The sequence below is a fragment of the Opisthocomus hoazin genome, chromosome 19 (genome assembly GCF_030867145.1).
Source record: "Opisthocomus hoazin isolate bOpiHoa1 chromosome 19, bOpiHoa1.hap1, whole genome shotgun sequence".
Taxonomy (NCBI): Eukaryota; Metazoa; Chordata; class Aves; order Opisthocomiformes; family Opisthocomidae; genus Opisthocomus; species Opisthocomus hoazin.
In genome coordinates, this window is record NC_134432.1 from 15,578,540 (window position 1) to 15,596,246 (window position 17,707).

The 17,707-nt window shown below is 47.4% G+C and overlaps 2 protein-coding genes across 15 annotated transcripts in view; one reads left to right on the forward strand and one right to left on the reverse strand.

Annotated features, from left to right (window-relative positions):
* Positions 1-8,198, forward strand: part of CAMSAP1 (calmodulin regulated spectrin associated protein 1) — a 41,567-nt gene extending 33,369 nt beyond the window's left edge. For all 5 annotated transcript variants that reach the window (XM_075439099.1, XM_075439100.1, XM_075439103.1 and 2 more), the window contains 6 exons: positions 597-733; positions 821-1,029; positions 1,116-1,218; positions 1,605-1,720; positions 1,913-2,031; positions 2,379-8,198. In XM_075439099.1, coding sequence (XP_075295214.1) covers positions 597-733; positions 821-1,029; positions 1,116-1,218; positions 1,605-1,720; positions 1,913-2,031; positions 2,379-2,681 — 987 coding nt within the window. In that variant the 3' untranslated portion in view covers positions 2,682-8,198. The remainder of the gene's footprint in view (positions 1-596; positions 734-820; positions 1,030-1,115; positions 1,219-1,604; positions 1,721-1,912; positions 2,032-2,378) is intronic.
* Positions 8,199-13,088: 4,890 nt separating this feature from the next.
* KCNT1 (potassium sodium-activated channel subfamily T member 1) overlaps positions 13,089-17,707 on the reverse strand; it is a 93,843-nt gene continuing 89,224 nt past the window's right edge. For all 10 annotated transcript variants that reach the window (XM_075439461.1, XM_075439452.1, XM_075439454.1 and 7 more), the window contains 2 exons: positions 17,333-17,417; positions 13,089-16,906 (listed from right to left, as the gene is read on the reverse strand). In XM_075439461.1, coding sequence (XP_075295576.1) covers positions 16,786-16,906; positions 17,333-17,417 — 206 coding nt within the window. In that variant the 3' untranslated portion in view covers positions 13,089-16,785. The remainder of the gene's footprint in view (positions 16,907-17,332; positions 17,418-17,707) is intronic.

The following is a 17,707-nucleotide window of genomic DNA, read 5'->3' on the forward strand; positions in this document are numbered from 1 at the left end:
GTATGTCTGTAGATGCAAGTGAAAAATATGCATCTGCTCCTTCTAGTGAAGTTCAGAACTGCTGTTGGAACATTTAGTATCTTCATTTGTGCTGAACAATGATTATTGTAAAGAAGTTAAATGTGCTGACATGACAATACTTTTTTTCAATTTCTGTTTCAAGAATGTCGAGCTAGGCTGTCTCAGTGTCAGTGAATTGGACCTCTGCTTTTGTGTAGTATGATTAATTTTGACTGAAAGGTTATCATTATGCTGGGGTTATTTGTTCTGTCCATTCTAGCCCACATGATAGTTGCATTGTACTTTGCAGTTCTAGAAGGTTTTGTGCTGGTTAGCTGTACTTAAAAACAAGTTAGATGAGACCCTTCCTCCCCCTGGCCCCCACCCCAACTTAAGAGAGCACTAAGACTCTCTCTTAAACTGTTCTTGATGACAATCGTGATTTACACTCATCAATTCTAAAAATGTAAAGATTTCCAAAAGTAATAGCTTATGTTTTCCTAAAATCTTCCTGGAATCCTCAGCAATCTTGTGATGTCCAGCTTAATAGATTTTCCTTCATTCTTTAAAACTCTCTATCCCTATGTATTTTCCAGGATGAACAGAAAGCAGAAGATGAGCTTGCGAAAAAACGTGCAGCATTCCTTTTAAAACAGCAGCGCAAAGCTGAGGAGGCTCGGATTCGGAAACAACAGTTGGAGGCTGAAGTTGAACAAAAAAGAGATGAAGCTCGGTAATAACATGTGGAAAAGAATACTCTTTATCTTTAAGGTGAGGAAGATTATTATATGTTGAATATAATGTTGGGTTTGCTTTTCAGTCGCAAAGCTGAGGAGGACCGAATACGGAAAGAGGAGGAGAAGGCTCGAAGAGAGCTTATCAAGCAAGAATATCTAAGGAAAAAGCAGCAGCAAATTTTGGAGGAGCAAGGGCTTGGAAAGCCCAAGTCAAAGCCCAAAAAACCCAGGCCAAAGTCGGTCCATCGTGAAGAATCTTACAGTGATTCAGGGACAAAGTGTTCTTCCACACGTAAGAATTTTACTTCGTTTGCTCTCACCGAGTCTGCAAATCTGCTTTAACAAGATGTGTTTCACATTTTGTCTTTTATTTTGTAGCTGATAATTTGAGCAGTGCTCAGTCTGGTTCCAGTCTTTCTTTGGCCTCAGCAGCAACAACCGAACCTGAAAGCGTACACTCTGGTGGCACACCATCCCAGAGGTAAAGAGAGAGTGAAAAATAAAAAATTAAAATTAAGGCTATGTTATGAAATAGCGTTGGGATTCAGTGGTATTTGCTTCAGTTCACTGGCGTAGAGGCACAATAGCGATTAGTGAATACATCGTCTTATTTTATGTGGCTACCAACTCCAGTGTTCTGTACAAACTTGCAATTTTGTTTTGTTTTCTCCCAAAGGAAGAATAGAATTTTGCTTTGATAACCTAGTGGGAAGAATCTGATGGCTTGGGGGAGGAAAAGGGACAGTAGCCTGTCCCATTCAGGGACAGTGACTGGTGAATTTACTGAAGATTGGGAGGGGGAAAAATCAAAACCTTGGCATACAATTTTTATGCAGTTCTGTTTTGTTTTGTTTTCCCCTCCAACAGAGTTGAGTCAATGGAGTCCTTGCCAATACTGAGCAGAAATCCTAGCAGAAACACAGAGAGAGATTGGGAGAACGCGTCCACAGCATCTTCTATCGCTTCAGTGGCAGAATACACAGGTGACCATTTTAGGTTTACTGTGAGCATTTGTTATGAACAGCAGGTCATAAAAAGCTGGGGTATAGTTGATGTGACATATCGTTATTTTTGAGAAGTTGTTGGTGGGGATTTTTTTCACTTTTGATGAATGAAAATTTTAATGTTCGTAACTGTAGTAAGTAAAATGTTTTTTACTTGTTTATCTTCCTTAGGTCCGAAATTATTTAAGGAACCCAGCAGCAAATCAAACAAACCTATTATTCACAATGCCATATCTCATTGCTGTCTTGCTGGAAAAGTGAATGAGCCTCATAAGAACTCAATATTAGAGGTAAACATTAAAATACAAAATTGTTAATCCACTCAGAATAAAATGTATGTGTAACGCTCATTTCATAATCCCACTGATGCGTTCACTGTAGTGAACGCCATTTCCTAAAGTGTGCCTGTACTGAGCATCCTTTACTTCCCATGGCCGTATGGACTTGTGGAAAACATGATCCCGTGTTAAGAGTTCAACGCGGAGGTTTAGAGGACTGAAGATCATAGTTACTGATCTAGTGCTTCAGAAAACATTGAACACTTTTTTAGCCATATGTGAAGGCTCAAAGCTTGGCATAATATGAGAATTTTGACCATGAACAATCTATGTGTATGTTTGTTTATTTTTTAATGCAGGAACTAGAAAAATGTGATGCCAACCACTATATCATTTTGTTCCGTGATGCTGGCTGCCAGTTTAGAGCACTTTATTGCTACTATCCTGACACTGAAGAAATCTACAAGCTGACTGGAACAGGGCCAAAGAGCATCACCAAGAAAATGATTGACAAACTTTATAAGTACAGTTCGGACAGAAAACAGTTCAACGTGATTCCCGCCAAAACCATGTCTGTCAGCGTGGATGCTCTTACGATCCATAACCACTTGTGGCAAGCCAAGCGACCTGCAGTGCCAAAGAAGACTCAGACTCGTAAATGACACTGAGTTCTTGGGGAGAAGATTGCTGAATGGGATTGCATCGAAAGAAGACGTGTTTACCATTTTCCTGCAGTTCGGTATGAAATGTGCAGAACCATAAACACTTTTTAAGAAGCTTCTAAACAGAAACCATGGATACAGGTTATTAAGAATGAAGGAACATCGCCAGTGTTTTTTTATGAATGGTAAATCTGCTGTTACACCCAATGCTGACTACTGTGGCTTTCAACTGATGAGGGACTGTGCATGTAGCAAGATCTTTAACAAGTGGATTTCCTTTTACTTGAAGCTTTTCATCGGTACAAATTGGGAATAACTTAGTTCTGTTTCCTCTCCGCCTCATTCCCTTCCTTTTCCTGTCATTCTTAAAGTTGGCAAGCTCTGAACTTCAGTAGAAGGATTGAACAGATCTTGGGTGAAGTGCTTTGGGTTGGGTTTGGTTTGGTTTTTTAAACAGTCTTTAGGGAAATCTTCCTTTCAGACTTTTTTGAGGAACTGTTTAATACATCCAGTTGTTGTACTGTATCTACTGCCAACGCAAGTCCAGCTCTCAGATTTCTGAAAAAAGCCCCAACTTGTGCTGCTCAGAACAGAGTTTACTTGCAGTATCTGTTTAGGATAAGCTTTGCAAGGATTGCAAAAGCCAGTCTTTTTTAAAAAAAAAAAATTTGCTCGCAAATGTAACGATTTCTGGAATACAATCATGAAGAGGCATACAGGTGCTACTGGCTGCAATATGCCTGGCTGAAACTTCAGGCGAGCCGAATGGAGCACAGTTATACTGGTTTCAGTTTCAGGTAGTGTCCTAAAGGTTTGTCTGCTTAAATAAAGGTGGATTCTGGTAGGTATAGAACATTTCCACTCTGAGCACGCTACTCCTGTACGATGGTGCACTTAATGATCACAAATTTTAATGTTTTTATTACATCATGAAATGTAATTCTACTTTCTTTGTCCTGTCTTTATTCTGAATGAGCAGCATGCTCTAAAATGAAGAGTGTGTTATGTTTTTTATTTTGGGTGATATATTAATATATATTGATTTGTTTTTCTCATTTAAAAACAATTTTTAAACAGAGACATTTGCATTTGTTTCAAAAGCCCAAATAAGTCGAATGGCTTGGATTTCTTTTCATGTTGAAATATTAAATCTTGAGTTATGACCTTAAAAGTCTTTGTGTTTCGGCAGATTAAATTTTTGTCTGTTGTAACAGGGTATATTTGCAGTTCAGTTCTATATATTTTTTTTTTATATGCCCATTTCTCAGTTTTGGCCTCAGCTAGGCTTCCGAGTCGGTTTCTGTAGCTATTAGTGATTTAATCTGCTAACGTGCGCCTGCTACATCTGGTTTGACACTACTACCTGGGGGTCGTCATGTAGGCTAATTACTTTGGTTTGCACATGTTTACTTTTATTTGAAGTGTTACTTGAATATGTATCCCGTAAGTGCAAGAGGCACTGCACCATCCGAGAGATGAATGGAGCTCTGAGATACAATACAGTGTAATTATTAAACTTTGAGAATAATGAAAGTTAGAGTTATGTACATACGGGGAAAATAGGGTACGTAATAAAGTGCTGACTAGGTAGAGCAGAGTGAAGGTCTTCCATTGCGGTCTCTCCATTTTTTTCCCCTTCCAGTACTCCTTGACTAGGCTGCTGCAACTTTGTAAATTATGTTAGATAGTTTGCTGCTTGTAAATAATTAAAGGCTTTATGGTTTCTAAAGTGCTGAGTATTGAACACCATCATGAGTGTAACTTTTGTTACCATGCTTTTCATGCTTGTGCTTTGTTTCTCACTGTTTGATATTATATACCATATTTATTTTATGAAACACTGAAATTTAATAAAAATCATTAACTGATTTCCTTTTTATTTCATGTGTGCTTCTGTTGTGACACTCATCCCCTCAGAGAACTAATATGCTTTAAAGATGTGCTATTCTATGTTTAGTTGTGCTCTTAGAAATCTTCACCTGTAAGTAGCTGTAATAACTTTATGACAAGAGCTTCGTTCTCCTGACCGCATGGCAGGGTGCAAGAATTTGACCAAAAGGCTTTCAGAAAATCGGGAAGGAATTGAACAGTCTCCTTAAGGATTTAGTTCACCCGTCTTCAGACTCCTGAATCTGGCCGGTGCGTTTGCTTTGTTCTGTGTGTTCAGTTAGCGATAGGATTTTGGGAGCACCGAGAGAATTTCTTTTGTTGGGCTCTTCAGCGTTAGCTTGCTTGTGATTTGTAAAGACGAGTTGCCTCTAGAGTTTAGAAATATGCTGGTTGTTCAAGCTTCATAATGAATCCATCTTCGTTGCACAGATGTGAAATTTGCACTCTCAGAACTGTAGACTTTTCCAATGTGGAAATAGTTATCTGTGACTGTACAATAAATTTTTCAAAGGTAGTCCTTATTTGTAGAGATTAAAAAAAAAAAATCAGTGATTCCAGCGATGTATACTTTCCTGTATTTCGTTCAGGCTGCCCGTAGAAAGGACTGGAGTGAAAGAAGGTGATGGCACCTTCAGTGTCCTCATGGATCTCGGCACTAGATCGGGTCCTTGCTGTTGCTCCTGCTGCAGTGTGGCTTCATTTACTGCTGGAAACAACAGGAGGTGGCATCCGCGTGGGGAGGGAGAGGAGGCCAGGAGGGCTTCGGCTGTAGGCAGCCGGTAGCCCCAAGCCCCAGGCTGAGGATCACAGAGGAAATTAGAGGAGCGAGTCACTTTCCGGGAGATAAATTATCTGGAAAACTAATGGTCTTGAGTTTTAGTCACTGAAAAAACACATTTGTCTCAAATACCTTGGCAAGGAATATGGTGTATTAATTTTGTCTGGAAAAGCAGGAAGAGAAGCTTGTTTGTAAGGAACAGAACATAGAGTTTGGGGGTGAACGTGCAGAGGAACGTAGGAAAACCGTAGATGTGTGTGGGCAAACGCAGACAGTCGTTTGAAGAAGGGAGAATGATTCATGTTCTGAAACGGGTTTTGTATTATCCAAAATGTCAACTGAAACATGTTCACTGGTGTCAGCCCAGGGCGAAACGTGGTTGTAGGACCATGACTGTGCATCTTTGTTAGCGTTGGGCTTGGTGTGAAGTTTATCGAATTCTGAGTGCACAGGACTTCTGTGTTCTCAGTGACATCACGCTTAATGCTTCGCTTGAAACGACTGCAGTTCGTTAGGTGTGGCAACAGTTAGGTGGTGTGTGTGCTCAGAACAGCCACGGTGCCACGGCTGTTACGTTGGTGATGTCGCTTCTAAAAATCGCTGCTTAAAATACAGAATTCCGTCCTTTGCTCAGCCCCTTGAGAGCGCGGGGTGAATGCCCCTGCGTGGAGAGGCGAGGGAAGTGCCCGCTTCTGCCAGCGCTCCGCTGCGCCCTGGGTGCCTCCTGCAGACAGACAGAGGTGATTTGTCAGCCCGCAGCTGGAGCCCTTGGCCGAGTTTGGTTTTCACCAGGATTAGCTGGAGCCGGGGCTGCTCCCTCTCGGCCGCGTAAAAGCAAGCTGAACGGGCTTTGGCTGAGCAAACCCTCCCGGCTCTCAGGACAGCGACAGGGCCAGCCTTTCCTGCTGACTGCGGAAGGGAAATCAGCTGTAGTAGCTGTCTAAAAACAAGTGATAATTTTATTTTTTTCCCACCGAATTTTCGGCAGATGTGCCTGAGCCAGACAATCTGAAGGCCTTTTGAACTGCTCCCTGGAAGTGGACCCCGGCGCTCTCGCTGTGTTCGCTCTCAGCTGGAGAATTATTTTCCCGTATAGAGCAGCATGAAAGGAGATCTGTCTTTGCCCTCTCGATTTCTCAGTGGTTGCTTACACATAATAAATACAAGAATGTACATCTTTAAAGTGATTTTAAATGCAATTTCTTTTTCTCAAACTTTCATACATAGTCTGTGGTGCATTTACGTGTGCTGTTTGCGTTTCTAGTTAATGTGTCTGTGTCTCATTTTCATCGCTCTTTCTGGTAGAGTAAGCAAGAATAATGTGAGTTTGGAAAGTACTGACTCTGACTTATTTTGAAAACCTTAATCTGCTTCAACACTATATGCTGGGCGGCTGGAGCAGCTGAGTGTGCAAAAAAAAATAAATCTGACTTTTCTCTCCCCTCCACTGGAGGTTGAAGAGCACAGAAACCGACGATCTCTGGAGCATGCGCTTACTGCGACCACTGGTTTGGGGCTGTGGTATAAAGCGAGAGTAACGCGAATGAGCTCTCTGGGCTTGAGTTTTCCATTCCTTCTGCTTCTTTCCCCGCGAGCCGTCAGGACCGATGACTGGAGGCGGTGCTGGAACGCTCAAAGCTGCCTCACGTCAGGGTTTGGTTTTGTTGATGACTGAAGGCAGTGTCGGAAAGCTGAAGGCCGCCTCACGTTGGGGTTTGGTTTTGTTTTTTGAATTCGGCAACAACCGAGGTGGGGGCAGCGTCGCTGGGAACTGGCTCTCCCCAGAATGTGGTGTCTGTCGCGATTCTGACAGCGGGGTCGCACCCGGGGTGGTTCTGCAGTCCTGCGTTAGCGCAGCCAGTCTGTGGTTGTGCATCCAGCTATGATCCAGGCTATGCTTCTCCAATTAAACAGCTCTCAGTTAATTAGGGTTTGACACTCCTTTTAAGCAGCTTAGCGAGGCGCAGGTGGCTGCGGGTGGCGGGGACGAGGCGCAGGGTAGGGTTTCTGCGGCGGGGCTGTGGCTGGGATGCCAGACGGGAGCGGAGTTGCGAGGCTGGAGAGGAGGCTGGCTCTGCTGTGACGCCCCGAGGACACCGCGCCAGACAGTGACCCGCAGGGAGGATTTCTGGGAGATCGGTTTTGTACCCATTTGTGTGACCTACGCAGAGCTGGAGAAACCTGGGAAGTGTTTTGTGGGGGAGGTGTTTTTGTGTGCTTCTGAGAAGTGAAAACTTTTATATAGTGTTCTTCAGGACAGTTTTGAGATATTCATGTGGTTGATGAGTGTAGTTTTGGATGTCTAAAATACATCTTTCAACACATCAAAGCAAAGAAAATTGAATTCTTGTCCTCACATTGGTCAGATGTTCTGTTGTTTAATTATATCGATGAAGACCGAGTATTAAAAGTGAGAGAGTTGACTTCATCTTACCGCTGTAAGTTTTTTTTGGGTGTTGCATGTATGTTATGACTCACTTAAAAGCTGCGTGGATGGCGAGTCTGATCACAGACTTAGCTTTACTAAGTTACTGCCATGGCCACGGACCATGGACGTGGCGCAGCCTAAGGGATTCTCCCCAGGTAACCGTGAGCAGGCACAACACGGAGACACGTCTGACCCGCCTCTGTCGCACGCTTCAGGAACCAAGAGAAGAGAACGGTGAATCTCGACTTGTTTTTTGGCAGAAGGGTACAGCGTGCGTTGTACGTTGTCCTTCATCTCACGCAAATTGTCAGGACAAAAGAGACCAGAATTATGGGAGGAACTTTCATGTCATGAAACGCAAGTTATGTTGCTCACATCACATTTAAAATTTTGCAATGAACTTGAGGTCACGTTCAGACGATGGACTATGACGATCATGTAGTAAGTCAAAAATATTCAGGGTTTTTTGAAGTGAAGTTTTGCTATATTATCCGTATAAAATTATTATATAAGCAAAATATTTCCCTTACGGTTCTGAGCTTTCTGTCTGCAGCTATAGTTGGGCTTCTTTTGGTTCTAGGAGGTTTGAAGATCTCCCGATTCCAGTGCGCATCTGGAAAGGTGTAGATTTGCTCTTCTGTTCCAAGTGGTAAGTTCAACTCTTCTTTTAAAAATCAAACCGAAGTTTTATGAAAAATGCCATTCCTACCACTTCAACTTTCTGAAATAGGAATATGCTGTTTGTTTAATCTTGCTTTGGTCTCTTGGGGTCACCATTAGTTATTTGTCAGAAATTTGGGGATTTTTGTGTGTGTGCAGAAAGGAATTGAAGACTGTAACTACAGCGTTCTGCAGTTAGCCAGTGTCCAGGTTCTTTGCAGCAGAGTATATTAATCCATGTTAATATAACAGTATTTTAAAGACCTTTCTTTGAATTCTGGTCTGTATTTAACAAGTTATTTAGTACTTATGTTAGAATTGGGAAAATTTTGCTAAGAAAATAAGCTTATGTCTCAGGAACAGGAGCTTAATTTTTCACATTCGTGTTCACATTCCCCAGTCTAGCTAGAATGTCTTCAATCTTTTGTCTTCAAAACTGTGAGGAGATTAAATCCTGATACATGAAAAGAAATTCTCTGTCCGTATCCACGCAAACACTCGTCTGCCTTGTTCCCTAGAGGGAAGCCTGGCCCTGGTTATGCTCCTTGCAGCCGAGACCGGCGTTACCGATCCCGCCGCCCCCGGCAGCCTCTCTGCAGCCTGTCCCGAGCCCCCTCGAGCAAACAGCAGCGTCCGGAGAACGGAGCCCGGAGCCTGCGTCCCTCCAGAACCCCGCGGAGCTCCGCTCGCCTCAAAACGGACCAACCCCAGTTGCTGCTTCGTCGCTTTCCAAACCTCGAGAGTCGGAAAATCGTTGGGTATCTCCAAATATTGTTCAGGAAATAAGTCCCAATGTGTTGCCCACTACCCACTACCCTGACCACGCTGGATTTAGCAGGCAATAAAATGAATAAGATTAGAGGTGAATGTCTGAAACGTTTATCGAAGCGAACTGCGATTTGTCTGTCTGGTAGCAGCTCCTCGGTGAAGAGATGTGTTCGGTGGGTTATCTCCGACAGCGAAACCACCACCCGAGGAACTCTTCATCTCATCCGCAGGGCTTGGCATGCCTCCTGCTAGGCAGCACCTAGTGCAAGTCCGGTTTTCTAAACTAAGTAAGAAACACGAAGTAACTCCAGATAATAAAAATTCACAAAACAAAGAGTGAAGTGCTGCTATAAAATGTCCTGTGTGACGCGAACACTGAAGGTTTGGGGTGTTACGGAGATTCTGACTTCGTTTCTAATGTTGTGTGTTAATGCCTCCTATCATTTTAAGTGATTTCTGCTAATGTTACTGCGTACAGTGCTGAGCATTAAAGGTGACGGTATGTATTCCGGGTACCGCATTGTAGATCTGTTCCGTACTGCGCGTGTCGCCTGGGGTACGCTGCAGAGGGAGGGAGGAGGTGACGGAGCGCGGGCTGCAAAAGGCGCAAGAGACTCTTCTCTTCTGTCTCACATTGGCAGTTTGACTGGCCAAGGTACTGTGAAGCCATCCAAAGAACTGCTGCTGTGGATCTTCAGATGAAGGACGTGGACTGTCCCTGCTGCAGGACGGTCACATCAGCTGAAAAGATTGCCTAGTTAAAATGCTGGGGGCTTTTTGCAGTTCAGAAATGATCCCAAATCTGATGATGAGCTATTCTTGTCCCCCAGACTGCAGACAGAAAATTATTCAGTTTGCATAGAATAAATGACAAAGATAAGCCAGTATTTCAGCCATTGAACTGTATTAAATACAGTCTGTGTGGCAAAAGGATGAATTCCAGAAGTGGCAAGAGTCATGATGCTAGAAATGTGAGATGAAAATGGAGTTACCTTCAGGCTACTCCCCTTTTGCTTTGCAGGACTGATTCTTTCCGCACACGTCACGTTGCAAGATTACACGGTGTTACTTACCTAAAGGGCATGGATGTGCTGGAGCGGGGCCAGAGGAGGCCATGAAGATGATCCGAGGGCTGGAGCCCCTCTCCTACAAGGGCAGGCTGAGGGAGTCAGGGCTGTTCAGCCTGGAGAAGGGAAGGCTCCGGGGTGACCTTAGAGCAGCTGCCAGTGCCTGAAGGGGCCGACAGGAAGGATGGAGAGGGGCTTTGCACAAGGGTGTGCAGTGATAGGACAAGGGGCAACGGCTGTAAACTAAAAGAGGGCAGATTTAGGTTAGATATTAGGAAGAAATTCTTCCCCATGAGGGTGGTGAGGCCCTGGCCCAGGCTGCCCAGAGAAGCTGTGGCTGCCCCCTCCCTGGCAGGGTTCAAGGCCAGGTTGGATGGAGCTCTGAGCAACCTGGGCTGGTGGAAGATGTCCCTTGCTCACGGCAGGGAGGGTGGAACCAGATGGTCTTCAAGGTCCCTTCCAACCCAAACCATTCCATGATTCTGTGGTTTACGGGGCAGATTGTTCTGCTTTCCCAGAGCTGCTGAACACTTTCCCCTGGCAAAGGCAGCAGCTGCAACGTCTCCAAGCCCCCGAGCAGCGAGAGGAAGCGGCTCTGGGGAGCACCTCTCACTTCCAGCTGTCCTGCGTGAGATGCCACCTGCTCGGGCACGTTTCCTTGCGGGTTTAGAACGCTATTTCACATTGTGTGGTTCAAAACACCTTTGGGGACAGCACGGACAGCTGTGATATTTTATGCACCTTCCTTCCCCAGCCTGCCTTCCCCGCGGCACGCAGGTGTGCACAAGGAAGGCTGAGCACAGCCATGTTTCTGTTGCAAAATTATAGGATGGATTTACTTGCTTGTCTGTGCTAAATATAAAGTCACTTTCAAGTTATGTCTTGGTACTGAAATACCATCATAGTTTTCTGATCCATCCCTCTGAACTTGTTCAGAAATAACATATTTATTATAGCGGGGGGAAAAAGCTCTGGGGAAAGCATCTTAACCTGCTGTGTGCAGCAGGGATGATGAAATATTCAATATACAACATTTGTTAAAATTCAAATGAGGCAGTTGAAAGAATAGTTTGAAGCACACAAAACTCCCAGAATTGCCATGGAGTTGCATGGAAAGCTTGCCAAAGTAAAAACTTGCTTCTTTTGAATGTATGTCTGTTAGGGAGTAACGACAAAAGCTGAATTTACAGTAAAATAAAAAAACCTTCATGGTTTTGGTTTCCTTTTTGTTTCCCAGCTGTGTTAGTACCATTCTTTTTTTCTCCTGCTAATGTATATTTTAGTGCTCTAGATTTTTCTCCTCTAAAAGAAGTTTTCAGTGTTGGAAGCTAAGTTTTCTCAACGGGGTAAAGTTTTAACTGCATCTGGATTCATTTTGCAGTATTTTTTTCCTCCTCTTTATTGCTTCTGTTGCTGTGGAAGGTGAGAAGCGAGATAAAAAGCAGATGTAGACGAGTAAAGAACCTGCTGCTGGGAAGCAATGGCGTCCTCTTGCCATGGTGACAAAGCAGCTGAGAAACAGCGTCTGGTGGCAACGACACGAGCGATGGCAGAGCAAGACACGGCCCTGGAAAGGTCAGCGCAGCGGGCTCGGGGTTGGTTGTGACGGGAGGTCTCACCGCCACGGATCTGCCAGTGGAAACCGGAGCCAAGCCAACCCAAGCCCGATTAAGAAATGAAGACCACCATCAGTAACAACAACTTCTTTTTTTTTTTGAGAATTACGGCAAATGCGACGATGTTGAAAAAGCCGCTGAGTTTGGTGTTGTAGGAAATGCACCCCGTGACTAGAAATGCTTGTTCAGAACGAGCCGCTGCCTGTGGCTGCTCGTACGGAGCGTTCAGTCCCGGTCCGCAGTCTTTGATGGGATTTCATACTGGTGAGGGCTGGTGTTGGTGGTGTGGAAATTACCTTCTCTTGGTTGTAAGCCTTGTAATTCAGCTGTGCTGGAAAATTAAAAGCAATTCGTTCTCCATGCATAGATTTGTCTTCTTTAAAGACAATAATTAAAAAACCCATAATTTTAACAAGGACCTGGCTTCCTGCTGTCCCCTTTGACTTGGGTGAGTTTACAGCAAAATGACTTGACGGCTTCCACATTTCTCACTCGTACGTGTCCCTTAATCCTAGAATTATCTTCCCTGCTTAAGGCATGGTGTTTGTGTCCTTCTGTATGGTTTTAAATAAATATTTTCTAATTTTTTACAATATTTTCTTAAAATGCCTAATAAAAACAGTCTCTAGTTGCCTGCTGTTTGCATTTGATCTCAAAAATCCGTGTGTGTGTGTGTGTGTGTGTGTGTGTGCGTGCGTGCGTGCGTGCGTGCGTGCGTGTGTGTGTGTGTGTGTGTGTGTGTGTGTGTGTGTGCGCGCGCGCGCCAGTGAGAAATTTTGAGGTGGTAGAAGACCATGGAGGTAGAAGACCATGTAGTCAATCCTGGCTCAAGACTAGTTAAAAAAAACCTTCAGTTAAATAGCCACAAAATTGAATGCATTTGTTGAATCATAGAAAATAAGAATTAAATACGCGAGTTAAATGACCTTTAAAGACAGTGTTGGCATTGTGCTGGTGCTGTAACTCAACAGCCAGTCCAGCGTGCCCTTTCCACAATCATGCACAAAGGCTTTGGAAAGCTGAGGTTAAAAAAAACAGTTGTCCTGTGTGCCAGTTTTGGAAGGGATGACTTGAAACGTGGGCTCGTAAGCCTTAGGACCTTGGCACTCTGAAGCCACACCTTGCCATGGATTTTGAAATAAAACTTTGTGCCCAGAACAGAGTGAGCCGGCAGTCTCCAGCCTTGCTGCATGCAGCTCGTTTATTTTCATTTGTCTTTACAGAGAAGCGAAGCATCTTCACAGTAATTGTACAAAACCGTCTCCGCCGGCCGGCCGCAGCGCTGCCCGCGGGACGTGTCGCGGTCGGGCCTTGGCGAGGGGACAGGGGACGGTCACCCCCTGCTGCCGCGCGAATCCAGGCACCAGCTGGCCGGGAGAGCTGACAGGTCTCTCCAGGGAAATAAAAACCTGGTGTTCTATAGAGATTGAAGTAAAAAGGGGTACAACAGGAAATAAATATACTCTAACATTTGTTTTAATACTTGTTTTTAATTCATGACATATGGATTTAGGCCGTATTTAGTGTATGAAACCGTTAGTGGGCACGGAACATGCGATGGAGCTGTTTGCCGGTGAACCTGAAAATACCGCGGCCGCCCTTGTTTCTGCCTTCCCCCAGCTCCTGTCATGTCTCCGCATCGGAACACAGCTGTTTCCTTCAAAAAAACCCCATATTTTTCTAAGTTTATTGTCAGCAGTCGGGAGCAGCAGCACTGGTTCTCCTGTCCCCGCGGAGGTGCAGGGCAGGGCTGTGCCAGGCTGGCCCCAGCCCCAGCAGCTCGGTGCCCCGCTCCGGGACAGCCCCAGCGCAGCGACGCTGCCAGCACCATTACAAAAATAAAATACTTCTGTTTTTACATTAGTATTGTAACTGAGTTCTAAAGAATTAGAAAAATTAAATGTTTGTTCTTAGACTTGCGTTGCCCACAGGTAAGTATCTACAGTATTTATTCCAACATCCCGTCAGAATGTCTGCGAGAAATTTACACCATAGAAAGAACGTCTGCAAAACGCGTATGGATTATACACGTAGCTTTCATTTTAAATATATATATTTATACATTTAACAAACAGAAGCATTGTCAAAGTACAGTAATATGGAGGGTTGTTATTTTCATAGTCTCACAAACCACGTACAGGCTACACTTCTTTTGGTATGTGGGTTTCCCCCGATGCCCACCCTCTCCTGGAATTCAGGGTCGGTAAGAACTGGGAGCGCCCGGGGAGGAGGGAGAGGGACCCAACGCCGAGCTCCTGCCCGGCACTCGGTGCCCGCAGCCTGCGGGGCTCGGGACGCGGAGCCTTCCTCGCCGCCGCAGCGCTGGGAGGGGCCAGCCCAGAGACACTCGGTGCCTGCGGAGCCCCTTACCCAGCAGCCAATGTCATGCCAAAAACACACTAAAACTTGGTCTGTTCTGAGCAAAGACGTGCAGGTAGCGCATCACCCACACTGCCTGGGCTTTGGTGTCCTGTCACGCTGCTTGGTTCCACTCTCCCTTGAAAGCTAAACGGGGACTGGAAAATCAGCTGTCTAAAATCTAGACAATTAATTATATTAACAGTTGAAGAGACATTTCTGGCGTTATCTGAGCATCTTGAGGCTTTAAAGTGACCCAGACGCGACGTGTGCTTTTGTCCTTTAACTGCGCTCACTCTTTTGCCTGCAAACTTCTTTCTTTCTTTCTTTTTAAAGGACATTTTGGCATGCTAAGTTACAAATGGAAATAAATAAAACATGTATCTGCCTTAACCAAATAGATAAAAAAATTAATAATTGAAAAAAACCCCAAACACATCAGAGACAGTTCTGTTTGTGGCCGCATCTGAGCGTAGCGGAGGGGTCAGGCTCATCGCTTCTACCTGCGGTACCGTCGGCTGGCAGGGCCCGTGCCAGGTCACCCAGGGCCTCGTAGACAGCACATCAGGAAAAAATAACAATTAAAACAAAAAAAAAACCCCACCCACCTGATGCCAAGCCCCATCCAGGCACAGAAAATCTTTCTCAACAACTCCTCGAGGTGACGCCAGCCCTGGGACGGGTCCTGCCCCTTCCCTGGGCATCCTCGTGCCCCCAACGTGCGTTTCCCCATGGCTGCTCTTCCCATGGGGCAGGCAGGACCGGCAGCGCGTCCCTGCAGGCTGGGGCTGCCCCGGGACATCCCACCAACTCTTTAAAACTCTCATTTTAAACAGGTCTTTATTTTTTTTTTCCTTTTTTTTGTAAACAACTTTTATTGGGGGTGTCATGGGGAACGAATGGCGAACGCTAATGGCAACGGACCGTTCAGCAGCAGCGAGTCCGGGATGGCTGACGGGGTTTCATGGCGACATTGTGCTTTACAGGCTTCTTGTTAAAAAAAAAAAATCACATTGGAGTTTGAATATATGCATGTAAAATTATATAAAGTTAACAACTCGGTTATTTACTTGGCAGTCAAATAAAACCTTTACACATCAATGTGGTAAAGTGTGCAAAAATAGATGGAAAATACATCTCGTGTTTCTGCTACCGAGAGGTCCCTACGGGCCGGCCGCCGCAGCCCGAAAGCGGCCGGGCAGCGTATGCAGGGCGGCGGCGGCCGGGTTGACGCTGCTCCGTACCTTCCTGCACCTCTGCTGCGGGAGAAGCCGCGCGGACGCCTGGGTTTGCGGGGCTGTAACAGCGGAGCGAGGACGGACGGAGCTGCCAGGGCCCGCGACGGGCAGCGGGGAGCGGGCAGAACCCGCTGCCTTTAATGGTGCCACTGGTCCGTGAGGCAGGGACGGGAAGGAGGGACAGGCGGGTCCAGGCTGCGCAGCTGCGGGGATGTCGGGCCCCAAAGTGTCCCTGGGAGGAGGGGAAGGGGCTGAGCGGAGACGCTGACCCACAACACCCAACGGCGCGTGTCCCCAGCCAGCCCACCCCGTCCCACCCCCCAGGATGGGACCCATGAGTCCCCCCGACAGCAGGAGTGACAGGGGACGAGCTCGGTGGGGGACACAAACGCAGGGCACCGTGTGAGGAGAGGCATTGCTGCCAGGATGGGACAGCTTTTGGTCAGCTGGGTTTGGTGGGTTTTGGTTTGCGAGATGCCAAGATGCCCCGGAGGCAGCGCGGTCCCTGCACCGGCGGGGGCTGCACCACCCTGTCCCGTCCCATCCCATTGCACTGGCCCAGGCTGCCCAGGGAGGCTGTGGAGTCTCCTTCTCTGGAGATATTCAAGCCCCGCCTGGACGTGGTGCTGTGCAGCCTGCTCTGGGTGACCCTGCTTGGGCAGGGGGTTGGGCTGGGTGACCCACAGAGGTCCCTTCCAATCCCTGCCATGCTGGGATTCCGTGATTCTGTGATCCCGTCCCGTCCATCCCACGGCCGCCGGTGAGTCCTTCCCTGGCTCCCAGCGTGGCTCCTCGCATCAATGCCCGCAACAGAAAACCAACAGCGGATGAAGAACACGAGTAGGGTGAAAGAGCGGAAGTTTGGGTACCCTGGGGGATACCTGGCAAAGGAGGAGAAAGAGCAGGAGGAGGAGGAGGAGGAGGGTTTCGGTGCAGTTTTGCTCTTGCATTGACGAGCCCCATCAAACGCAAACGACCTGCATCATCCAGGGACTGTACTCAACGCAGTCCTCCTGCTCACGCAGGGCCGGTTGTCATCTGGCTTCAGCCACGTCCCACCAGCACCAGCAAAGACTTTCTCACTAGTTGCGGTATTCGTATAAAAAGTTAAAAGCCTCGGGGCATACGACCGCCGGCTGTCAGTCTGTCCGGCCGTCCCGTCCCTCCCGGGGCTCCGGGCATCCCTTCCGCGCTGCAAAGCCAGACTGGGCATCGCCTTCCCCGGGGCAGCGGGCACCGCGGGCGGCAGCAGCCTTCCCCTCCGGCTGGCCATCCTCTTCTTCACCGCCTCTCCCCGGAGCTCACAGCTGGGTCTCGTCGCGCGTTTCGGGGTTGCAGGGGCCCAGCTTGTTGCTGCAGCTGCTCTTGCGGCTGTGGCCATCGTTGGCCACGTGGGCCAGCGGGTCAGAGCGGATCAGGTACCTGCGGGGCAGAGCCCAGTTACGAGGCTGGGACCCCCCCCTCCTCGGTTCCCCGATGGCAGGAGGGAGCTGTGCGACCCTCGAGGCCGGGACACGCGGGGATGCCCCAGGGCGCTGCGCTGGGAGCTGCTGCTCGCGGCGGCGTGGCAGATGTTAAAAAAATTCGGAGTTATTATTTCTCCTGGTGCTGCACGGCAGCAAAAGGCAAGGGAGAAGCTTCACGCTGCCGGTCGGAGCAGAGCTGGGGCGATGTGGGCACTGCTCGGGAACGGGAACAGCTTGGGAATGAGACAAAAACCACTGGTCTGTGTGAGAAATTACGGAAAGCAATGGGACAGGGACAGCCCGGGGCTCTGGGGCAGGGCTGGGGGCACGGGCAGCGCTCCTGGCCGGGGGGGAACCCAAGGGTGGAGGGGGCTGCACCTACACGATGTCGTTGAGCTCCAGCCGCGTGTCTGGGGGGGGATTTATCAGGACGTAGGACAAGGTGTTCTGGTGGTCGTTCATCTCATCTGCGAGAGGGGGGGAAAGGGCTGGTGAGGGACGCCCCGACAGACCCCCAGATAGACCCCCCCGACAGACCCCCCGACGGCCCTGACTCCCGCAGCCCTGCCGCAGCGTCCCCGAGCACCCGGCTCCGAGGGGTCACGGCTCGTCCCCACGGACAGCAAACGAGTCCCTTTGGGGAAGGAGGCCATGGGCGATGGCGTTGTCCCTTTGGGGAAGGAGGCCATGGGCGATGGCGTTGTCCCTTTGGGGAAGGAGGCCATGGGCAATGGCGTTGTCCCTTTGGGGAAGGAGG